Consider the following 12,260-nt stretch of genomic DNA (forward strand, 5'->3'; position numbering starts at 1 on the left):
TCAGGGGCCACCAGGAGGAGCATCCATTGCACCAATGCACATCTCTCAGTCCTCATTTCCCTCCATTCTTGCTCTCCCCCCATTCCCTCTCTCCCCCGTTCTCTCTCTCTCCCCCGTTCATTCCCTCCGTCCCCCGTTCGTTCCCTCCCTCCCCCTGTTCCCCCCTCTCCCCCCGTTCCCCCTCTCCCCCAGTTACCCCTCTCCCCCATTCTCTCCCTCCCCCATTCCCTCTTTCCCTCCTGTTCCCTCTCTTCCCCATTCCCTCTCTCCCTCCTGTTCTATGTTCCCTCTCTCTCCCTCGTTCCCCCTCTCTCTCCTGTTCCCTCTCTCCCTCCTGTTCCCTCTCTCCCTCCTGTCCCCTCTCTACCTCCGTTCCCTCTCTCCCCTCTTATCCCTCTTTCCCCCCTGATCCCTCTCTCCCCTTTGTTCTCTCTCCCACCTCTGTCCCGCTTTTCCCCCATTCCACAGAAATGCAGCTATTAAGAAGTGGGGTAGATATGTTTCAGTGCCCTCCAACCATCACTTTCAGATCTGGAACAGCGGTACGTGCGAGGTGATTGTAGGCTGCACACTTAGAAGTTGCCAGGTTCCAATCTGTTAAACTGGTTCACTCCTAGAGAGATCAACTGGGGAATAGGTCCCCATTCCCCAATAATTAATGCTTTGTCCAGAACACAAGTAAAGAATGTTAAATCTCCCCAGTCCCTCTGAACAAACTACTTATCTGAATTAATTTGTTTTATCTTGTCTCACGGTCTCCATGGGGAACCTGTAAAAAAAATAATCAAATTTACTGAATGACCCCCAAATGAAGAAATTATCAACAAGATTCCCATTTTTGCGACTTTTAATTTAACCCGAATCAGAACCAATGTAAATTAAGCATGAATTAAAAGGCAAATAATACTTCAAATAAAAAGGTAAATTTCACTTTAAATAATTAATACAACAAAAATGTGTCTTACCCAACCACGAGCACCTGCATCACTCCCCATAGACATGTGGCACCATATAGCTACACAGTTCCACAATATGCTGTTGTTTATTCACACAAGGTAGGTCAGGAGCCCTATCTAACAATAGCTTTCACCTTCAAGTTTCATAGGTACAATTATCATCAGCAAAGTACACTTCTACAACCCCTCTCACCCTCGGGGGACATGGTCCTAATTGTGTAGCATTCCAGACCTTCTTTTCAACCAACCAACCCATAACACCCCAATTCATGGTTTGGTCATTTCTGGTTCAAATGTCCAGCCCTTTAGTGTCTCTGAGCTATTCACATAGATTTCCAGGTTTTAGACCTTTTTAGCCAGTTCACACAGCACCTCCAAGAGTTTCTGCCTCCTCTTCTGCCAAACAGAAAAACTGACCTCTTCCTAAGAGTGATTTGCTGCTTCACCTCTCAAGAGAAGAGGGGGAGATGGTAGCATAGTGGTAATGTCACTGGACTAATAAGCCAGAGGCCCAGGCTAATGCTTTGTGGATAAGACTTCAATTCCCACCACAGAAGTTGGTGGAATTTGATTTCAATTAATAAATCTGGATTTGAAACCTGGCCTCAGTAATGATGACCATGAAACTATCATTGATTGTCATAAAATCCCATCTGGTTCACTAATGTCCTTTAGGGAAGGAAATCTGCCATCCTTACCAAGTTTGGCCTACTTGTGACTCCAGATCCACAACAGTGTGGTTGACTCTTACCATCCCCTGAAATGACCTAGCAAGCCACTCAGTTCAAGGGCAATTAGGGATGGACAACAAATGTTGGCCCTGCCAGTGATGTCCACATCCCATGAAAGAATAAAGGGAACAATTCTCTGAGTTTCACTTCCTGTCTCTGCCTGCTTTCTCTGTATGTCTGCATCTATGCACTGATTACCTTCACCCTCAAAGTAGATGTGGAGCAGATATTTCCCCTTGTGGGGCATTCTAGAATGAGAGGCCATAGTTTTAGGCTAAGGGGTGGTAGATTTAAATTAGAGATGAGGAGGAATTGCTTTTCTCAAAGGGTCGTGAATCTGTGGAATTCACTACCTCAGAGTGCAGTGGATGCCGGGACGCTGAATAAATTTAAGGAGGCGATAGACAGATTTTTAATTAGTAACGGGTTGAAAGGTTATGGGGAGAGGGCGGGAAATTGGAGTTGAGGCCGAAATGAGATCAGCCATGACCGTAATGAATGGCGGGGCAGGCTCAAGGGGCTGAGTTGCCGACTCCTGCTCCTAGTTCTTATGTTCTTATTAAAGAAATGAAAAATTTTCCCCACTGAACTGCTCCTGGTTCAAAAGTCGTCACACTTGCGTAAGCCATTGTAAATAAAATTTAAACTAGGAGGAAGCTATGTAAACTAACATTTGGCAGGGACGTGTTGTGACTGTAACAAAATCCTTCCGTTCACAGTGTCATTCGAGCCCCTCATCTAAGATAGTAATGGCATAATCAGGAAAGCGATTCAATTATTGTTACAAACCTTGGCCAGACTTTTTTAATCTTCCCAGTGCCAGTCAGTGTTTCTGTTGGAACCTCTTTCAATTGTTTACAAGTGTTGCTTGTCTGCTTTTTTCACAGAATTATTTTTCAACCTTTAAAGAGCAACACTAGATGAGTAATTATAAGAGGGGTTTTAGTTCTGAAGGTACTTGGCTTTGTGTGACTGACATTCATGGCTCTGGTGTGAGTTTGAAACTCCTGGGTCTCATTAAAATCCTGTCTGCTGCCTCCCAACCTGTGTGACTTGAAGCCAGTGGGAAGCACAGGACATCGGACCTCCAGACACTCCTCACCTGCAACAGGTAAATGGCAGGAACAGGTCCCGGGCTGCCCTGTGGGACCAGAGCTCCCAATCAGCACAGGGCAGGGTTTAGTGGTGGTGGTGTGGCAGCGGGTGGGGATGGGGGGGTGGGTAGGGGAGGGGGGTGCGGGGGGTTGAGCACTCCAGGCGAGGCATGAAGAAGGGTCTTCTCTTCCAATCACAATTTATCTAATCAAAACCCTGCAAAAGAAAGAACTTCCATTTATACAACGCCTTTTAAAACTATAGAATGCTCAAAGGCACTTTACAGACTTTTGAATTACCCTAACATCTTAAATGACGTCTCTGACAGTGCAGCACTGCCTCAGTGCTTGACTTTCGTGCCAGGCTAGACAATATGCTCAAGGGGAGAATTTTCTCCCTGTCAAGGGGGCTGGGCAGGAGCGGGCGCTGGCGCGCACGCAGCCGATTGCCGTCCACGATCGGCTGTGTGCCGCCATTTTACTCGGGCGTACCAATCGAGATCCGCCCAGCGGGACGCACACCCGGAAGCGCTGAGCGTTCCCTGTGCGGACAGGGGGAGGAGGGAGATTCGGGGCCTGCGCTCTTTCGTGCATGCACGTGAAATAGCGCAGAAATCTCCCTGAGGCTCGGAGCTGCCTCAGGGAGATTAGTTTGATTTTTTAAAATTTAAATAAAGAAAAAAAATTTTTTTTTAAGACATGTCTCCTCACGGGACACACAGACAGACACATACACACACTTGCACACATAGCCACACACACACAGCACACACACACACATACATGTGTGTATATACATATGCGCACACACATGCGCACACAGCGCACACACAAATGCACACATAAGCACTCACACACATGCGCACACACATGCACACACGTTCACACACACGCCTGGCACAGCACACTCACACCTACACACATACCCACGCACACACAGCACACACGTGTGTACACACATATGCACACACACAGCACACACATGCACACACAGTGCACATGTGCACACAAATGCACACATAAGCACACTCACACATGCACACACATTTGCATGGACACGCGCACACACACATGCATGGCACAGCACACACACACACACACACTCGCACCTGCACACATATCCACGCACACAGCACACACGTGTGTACACACATATACACACACGCACATGCACAGCACACACATACCACGTACACACGCTTGCACACGCACATGGACACATGCACAGTACACGCAGACATACAGTTTGCTTATTAAGTTAAATACTGTGGCCATTTTCCAGCCCCTCATGGTGGAGGGATCTTCTGATTCTGCCAATGTGAATGGAGGTTTCAAGGGCTCGCTGGCCCCATTGCAGGGGACCCCCCACCGTGGAGGGGGGTGTGGGGGGTGCGGTGGAGGCAGAAAGTTCTGGCCCAAGTTTATTTCTGAAGGGATTAATGATGTTTACCTGTTTTCCTCATTCCAAAAGATTTTACTCATTGTCAATGGTTTAGTTGTTTCTTCAAAACAATTTTGGCCATTGTTGTAAAGATGACTGATTCCATGTTGCATTTAATCCTTTCAATATCCCAAGAAAAACATAGCTCCTGCTCCAAGGCTCTTCAATGAGAAAGTTGAAGTTTATGGTTTTACTTTAATCACAACTGGTGAGGAATTAAGAACTGGATTTCCACAGGGGATTCAGTACAGTCCCATTGTGCAGAGTGGATGATTTCCCGAGCAACACTCTGGTACTTTTCACTGTTCCCATTTGTTGTTTGTGTTGATGGATCAACTATGACAAACTGAAAACATGCCAAGAATACCATGTGCATTTTATACATTTGTAACTTCTTAACTTGGTGATCATTTCAATTCAGCAGGACATAGATGTGGTTTTGATCACCTGATACTCATAGTTTAGACTGACATATTGATGTAGTTAGATATTGAATAGTATAAAAAGCATAAAATGAGTGTGTTTTTAGCTGCAGGTACATGGGCCAAAGGAAAGCAATGTCTGAACAATGAGTGAAAGAAACCAAATCAAAATATTAACATAAAAAATAGACAATTTTTCAACAGTGTTCTGCTCCTGTTCTTGCCAGTCAGTTAATCCCATGTGTTTACCAAACTTAATTGGTTTCAATTTAACCAGTTTATATTTACATAGTACTTTTAATTTGTAAAGTTTAAATAAAATAATACTTATAATAAAACATCCGAAGGCACACTTTACAGGAACACAATGAAGCAGAATTTGACACCAAGGCACCAAAAGCTGGGTCAAAATGAGAGGATTTAAGGAGCGTCTTAAAGTAAGAAAGGTAGAGAAAGTAGTTCAGGGAGGAAATTCGAGCGCTCAGAGCCTGGTCATGGCCACCACATAGTGGAATGATTAAAATCAGGGATGCTGAAGAGAACAGAATTAAAGGAGTGCAGATATCGCCGAAGGTTCTCTGGCTGGAGGAGATTACAAAGCTGGGGGATGGGCCAAGGACAGGGAGATGATTTTGCAAACGAGGGTGAAGATTTTAAATTCTTAAATGTTAATGCTCACAAAGGTGAAGCAGGAGGAAATGGCATTCTTTCTGCTGAGTTGAAAATCGACATCCCAGTGGTTGAGTGGGAATTGATTTCCCAGTGTGGTACTAAACCTGACAAAGCAGAAAGTCCCAGATTTGACAGCTCGTTTGTGTTGTTTGCTGATCTAACCTGAGGCACTACAATCAGCCAGTGGGCTCGAGGGAAATCCATACGGCTGATGTTTGAACTGGATAGATATCGGATAAGGAGAAAGCATCAAACTCCCTTGTGAGGATCTCTCCATGGTGCTGTGTAGATTCAGACACAACGAGTGATCACTTCAGGAAGTGAAGGAAGGGTGAACAATAACTGGGCACCAACGTGAGAACATCTTCTAGAGAAAGAATGAACAGTTCAATTGCTTAATTTATTCATCAGCCCTTGACTTACCTCTGGATGAGTTTGGAGGGTTTGAGAGACAGTAATAATCTGGGGCAGTTGACATATTGGGTAGAATTTTCCATTTATGAGACTAAGTGCGGTGGGGGGTAGTTTTGGTGGCACCCGCCTCGCTGGCTGGAATGGCAGGAACTCGCGCTCGGCAGCTCTTAATTATGCACGGGCGGGTCTCGGTCTGAATCACCTGGCAGCTTGGGAGCGGATTCATCCACCCACCCGTCAGCTGGCGAGGTCGAAGGTCAGGGCGCCATGTTTAAAGGCCCAGTCCAACACATGCACCTCACTCTCTCCAGCCCACCTCTCTTCAGGACACGTGCAGAGATGTCTTCCAGCCACAAAAAGCAGGACGAAAGCCCAAGAAACTGGTTTGAGGAAGCTGCAGCTGAGCTGGCTGGGGGGAGGGACAGGGATCGCTCCCGTGGGGAAGGGGAAATCAGCCTCTCCCACCAACCCAGCACAGATCACAGCTCCATCACCTCATCAAATCCTGACATTCACAGTGAGTCACATGCAGTGTTATCTAGCTCATGCTCATCAGCTGAATTACTACCTTCTATTTTCTAGGCACCAGCAGATCAAGGCCCACGTAAGTCCAGCACCAGTGCAAGCCCCCAGGCTACATCCAAAGAGGAAGCTCTGGAAGAACAGTCACAATGCTCACACCCCCTCCACCAGCTGAGAGACACACACGGTGGTGGGACACAGCTGTAGATTAGATTCAAGCTCACTTTCTGGGGAACACCTCACTGACACATCCCTGCAGCAGTCGGAGGCAGGGAAAGCCCAGGTCTCCGGCACTCGGAGGGCTGCTGGAGACCAGCCACCCACTCAGTCCGAGTCAGGTGATGAGCCTCTAGAAGCAGCCGCCAACTCAATGCTGGAGATGCAACGACAGGCGGTGGAACATCAGGCAGAGATTCGACAGTCACTCAGCAGACTAGAGTGAACAATGGAGGAGTCCGTCCGAATTCTGTCTGATGTCGTGGCTCTGACATGCGAGCGCCTCGAAGTCACCATGGGAAGCCTGGCAACCACCATGGAGACCTTGGTCCAGCAGGTCTTGCTGGATTTACGCTTGGCCCTGCACTCCATGGCCACACACCCTCAAGATGTGGGTGACATGGGGATGAGGCACCTTGACCTCCCTCCAGGTGAGCCATCTCCTGCAGGAGTCAGGTGCGGCCCTCGGGCACCCACAGGGAGGATGAGCATCAGCCGGACACCCCGGGGACCTCCTGTCAGCACACTCCAATGGTGGGCAGCCACCTGCAGCTCCCTCTGCCTGTGACCCCATCCAGTCCAGCTGCTCAGGCCGCCAAAGGCACTTCTGCCCCTGAGCAGGTGACCCTTATCGGCCCGGGGCCCTCCAGGTTGACTGCAATTTCATACTGGCTGTCAATTAATGGCCAGCCAGTGTGAAACGTGTGCTGCAGCACTGCCAGGGTGGGGGCAGGAGGAGCAGGAGTGCTGAAGTTGGCACATGTGTGCGGGTGTGAGCAGTAAACGCTCCCTCAGGCACAGAGCTGCCTCAAGGAGCTGAAGGTTTTCAAAATAAAAAACTAAAAACCGAAGCAATGTTAAAAACACGTCCCCTCATGTCACATGACTCTGTGACATGAGTAGGGACATGTTATGAATGAAATTTTAAAAATTTTATTTAATTTTTATTTGCTGTTGGAAACCTCATCCCGCCCGTGGATGAGGTTTCCTAAAAAATCCAAAGGCCACTTGGTCTTTTTGCCTGCACGCCAACCGTAAGGTTGGACGGAGAGTGAAAAATTTCACTTAACTATTACTTTAATGGCCTTAATAGGCCTGTTAATTGTTGGTGGGTGTGCTGCTGACTCCCACGCATGCCCCTTGACTGAAACTTCGCGCAAGCGCGCGATGATGTCGGGACACTCGCCCAACATCACTTTACGCTCATTCGGGTCGGGTGCGTGCACACCCAACGAGCGCAATATTCTGCCCACTGTTTCCAACCCAATAGGTGGGACAATTCTACCAGCAGGGGCCAGTCATTGTGCTCAGACTGGATGAAAGAAATGTGACTGAAACTCACCAAGGAGATCCAACCATTGAGTTTCCCTCCTCAACACCACATTGGGTACCTGGTTGTCACTGAGTCACTAGGGCTCTGTGGCATAGCCTCTAACAAACTGGACCGAACCAGCACCAAATGCTTTGAAGCAGTGATATCGTCATGGTTAATATTAGTGGAATGTCTGTATGTGGAAAAGAATTACTATATGGGATTTGTCAGAATTTATTATTGCCAGTGAATCCGTATAACTGTACAAGATTGACCAGCCATTAAAATGTTTACAACGACAGTTCCTTTGAAAATTTGACTTAACTCCTTGGGAAATATACCTGGAGTAACCAGCATTTCTTCAGCTGAACACTGCATTTAACAATCTTTTTTAAATACAGATCATTCAAGCATTGGAGGCGGTACAGCAAATGTTCGTTAGGTTAGCCCCTGGGGTGAGGGGGTTCTCCTCTGATGAGAGGCTGAATAAATTGGGCTTACACTCAATGGAGTTTAGGAGAATGAGCAGTGATCTCACTGAAACATTCAAGATTCTGAAGGGGTTTGATAGGATAGACACTGAGTGATTGTTTCCCCTGGCTGGGGAATCGAGAACACGGGGACACAGTCTCAGGATAAGGGTCCGATCCTTTAGGACTGAGATGAGGAGAAATTTCTTCACTGACAGGGTTGTGAATCGTTGAAATTCTCTCCCCCAGAGGGTTGTGGATGATCCATCGTTGACTATATTTCAGGCTGGAATATACAGGTGTTTGGTCTCTCAGGGAATCAAAGGTTATGGGGAGTGGGCGAGAAGGTGGATTTAAAGCCCAAGAGCAGCCATGTTTGTATTGAATGGTGGAGCAGGTTCCACTGGCCACTCCTGCTCTATCCTCTCGTGTTCTTGTTTGTGGCTAAATCAAATATACAGTCTTTTATTACAATTATAAAACTGAAAATATGGGTTACTTTTATGAACTAATGGACATCATCTGAATAGAGTAATCTGACAAAATAATCATTCAGAAATACCGGAAACTTGTAAATAATTCCAGACAATTGGGTGTTTATATCCACAACAAAACTAATCAGTAAACATATAAATTGGCTGCAAAAACAAAATTACCTGGAAAAACTCAGCAGGTCTGACAGCATCTGTGGAGAGGGATACAGTTGACGTTTCAAGTCTGTAAATTGGCTGCCTCTCTCCATTATACCTCTGTGGTTTGAATTAGTCTTCTATGCCTGATCATGCCTCCAACGTATTCGTGCAAAACTTCATATAAAATCATTAGATCTCAATGAATTTCACTTTTTACTGTTGCGTTTTTTTTAATCTAAAATGTTAGGGTGTAAACCCATCGCCACCGATGATTTTTGATTTCTCACCCAAGCATCCTCTCTATTTGTACAAGTCCAGTGAGCACGGCTAGTTAATCATATTGAGTTTCACAGCTAAACTCAATGTTGTCCTTACCCAAGCACCACTTCTATGAAATTACCCCTTCAGCACAGTGTCTCACAGCAGAACAGGAGTCTGAAACCCAACTGAGATTGCTGTTGGATCTTTTAAATGAACAGATTGGATTTTCTTCACAGTTTGACCTCAAGTATTTTCATTACCGCGTTACACAGAATCAGCTTAGTTCACTTGGGAGCATGCTTGCTTCTTCATCAGAAGGTTATGGGTTCAAACCCTCCAAAAATTCTACATATGACCTAGGGCCATGCTTCAGGGCAGTGTTAAGGGAATGCTGCATTGTAGGGAGTGCTGTTCTTTAGATGAAATGTTAAAGTAAGGCCCCGTTTGCCTATTCTAGTGATTCAAGGTACTATTTTTTTAAAAAGCAAGAAATACTCAGTGTGCTGGTCAAGATCCCTCTGATAAACTTTACCCTCAAAAATACATTACTTGCCATTTACCTCATTGTAAAACATGTGTATGAAGTGTCTGAATCCCTGTCATGGTGAAAATCCCAGAAATGGCTGGAAATTTTAAGTCCCACTCCCCTGAACACAGCATTTCCTATTTCCACAGGGGCAGGACAGGAGTCAGGCTGAGGTTTGCGCATGTGAGATTTACAAAGGCAGCTGGGCATTTAAATCACTGAGGTGGGATTTTGGTAGGCCAGGAGTGTGAAAGACAGAGTGTGCAGATTAGACCAGGCATCCCATTGGATATGGCCCCAGAACACCTTTGGGAGAGATAAGGCACCTTTTGAGATTGTTAAAAGCAAACATGATTGTGCATAAAAAGCACATAAACTCACTGGAACTGTCAAAACTGCCAAGGAACTGCCAAAGAACTGTCAAGATGTCAAGGAACTGTCAAAGATGTCAAATAACTATCAAACTGTCAATGAACTGTCAAAGGATTCTTGATGAGTTGGTATGGAGGGGGTAAGGTAAAAGGGTGGAGGGTGGAGGGCACGGGTAGGCATGAGGCATAGAGACTATAAAGGGGCATGGGATGTGGGGGCATGGGAGTATGAGGGGCCATGGGGTGGATCGAGGGGCATGGGTTGGCATAGGGTGTATGAGGGGTCATAGAGACTGTGTGGGGGGGCATGAAGTGGCATAAGTTGGCATGGATGGGCCATGCGGAGTGTGTGGGGGGGGTGAGAGGTGAGGGCTGTCTTTTGTTTTAATGTTTTTAAAAATAACTTAAACAAAGTGCTGGAGCACAGAGGCAGGTCTTCCACTCTGCCCTCCTCTGCACCCGGCAGCCTCCGCGCTCGTTCTGGGGGTGGCAGACCTGACTTCTAATCCAGCTGTCACCGGAATGAAAATCCTGACTGTGGGTGGACATTTTTAAAGGAAGGGTTTGCAGAGCCAGGAATTCACCCCTTTCTGCACAGCCGACACGAGAGTGAAAATCTGAGCCAAAGTGGCTCCTTCAATGTCACTTACACATGAAAACAGATAGTCTTAAATCATCCACAGGACATTTTAGTGCCATCAGATTCTGTACAAGGAGGAGCGTAAAATGCAAAAATTCAGAGCTTAGTATCCTAATGAACTTTCACTTAATTCATGGGACAATGCAACAAAATTCGACTGAAGCAGATAATGTTTGTAATTTATGTTCTGTTAAAGATTCAACAATTGTTAATCACAGATTATCTTGTTCTATTAGATTTATATTATTTGGTTCAAGGCAGTCAAAATCAGTAAGTGTTCGATAAAGAGTTTAATATCATCTCAAAATAGGATTAACCATATTTAGCAGTGCTGTAACGAAGGGGGAACAATTAAGTGTTTCGACATGTCTGGTGAGATTGATAATGTCATCCAGCAATCTCTGAGTATTCCAACACAGCCTGTGTAAAGTGGAAAAGAGATACTTTTTAAAAGGTGCCCGGCATTGTAATACACGTCAGAAACTGTTCCCCCAGAAACTTTTTCCATGAAAATGTCTCATTTCTTTTCCCAGTGGATAACACAGTCATTGCCGTTCCATATGGCAGTCGGCATGTCCGAATTGTACTCAAAGGCCAAGATCATCTGTGTAAGTGGACACCAATTTTACGACTGAAATCCTTTAAATCTGCTGTTTGCTGCTTTTTTTTTTGGTCATCCTTAAAGATGTCATGGAAAATATTTAACAATAGTTAGGAATAATCTTCCACCTGTGGTAACCATGGATAACAGCTGTTGTACATCTCAATCGTCTTTTGATGGTCAGGTTTTGCTTGTGGTCTGTTCATGATGATGATAGACTTGTGTTGGTTGACACTGAAAATTGATAAACACTCCTCTGTGTCAGTCTAAACGGATTGAATAGTAAAATTAACGAGAAGCATTTGTATTTGAGCTCCTCTTTTAAAAATAATATACCTCTGGGATGTGTTCTCTTCCAGATAGATTTTACAAAACTAAATGTAACTTTGAGTCACCCTCACATAAAGATCACATCAAAATATCTGGATTCACATTGGTTTGTGACTACCCCTTTAAAAGCAATTATGGGTACGTCAGCAGAATCTTGCATATCAAAGTTAAATAAACTTGCACATCTGTCCTCCTCTCCAGCATTTACAAATGGCCCAAGCAAATGGGTTTTCCTCAGACCATCTTCAGTATGTTCAGAGGAAGCATTTGAAATTTGTTTCATCTCTTTTCAAGAGTAGCTCTGGGAATACTTTGCCGTGACTGAACTTCTCTGGGTCATTCAACAGCACCTCAGTCTGTTAAAACATTTAGCAGAAAAAGTTACTAAAGGTTATAGGGAATGTATTAAACATTGTTGGAGAATTTAGCAATAAGTTTTTGAAAAGAGTGAAACATATTGCTCAGTTATTGTGAGTTCCATCTCTATTGTACCCCTGAGTTTAACGTTCAGGTAATTGAAAGTTTTGATCCATCTGGACTTTGAGGAAATACGGAATGGGCAAAGCCGCTTTAACTCATTGACCTTGCTCCCTCCATACCCCAAATTCAATTTAGCCCATAAAGGAAAATGAAAAGCTTGCATTTCTAT

The 12,260-nt window shown here is 45.3% G+C and overlaps 1 protein-coding gene across 2 annotated transcripts in view; it reads left to right on the forward strand.

Annotated features, from left to right (window-relative positions):
- LOC144668435 (ADAMTS-like protein 1) overlaps positions 1 to 12,260 on the forward strand; it is a 746,250-nt gene that overhangs the window by 359,728 nt on the left and 374,262 nt on the right. For both annotated transcript variants that reach the window (XM_078530487.1, XM_078530496.1), the window contains one exon: positions 11,214 to 11,288. In XM_078530487.1, the coding sequence (XP_078386613.1) occupies positions 11,214 to 11,288 (75 nt within the window). The remainder of the gene's footprint in view (positions 1 to 11,213; positions 11,289 to 12,260) is intronic.

Source organism: Cetorhinus maximus, chromosome 2 (assembly GCF_964194155.1).
Source record: "Cetorhinus maximus chromosome 2, sCetMax3.hap1.1, whole genome shotgun sequence".
In the NCBI taxonomy this organism is placed as follows: Eukaryota; Metazoa; Chordata; class Chondrichthyes; order Lamniformes; family Cetorhinidae; genus Cetorhinus; species Cetorhinus maximus.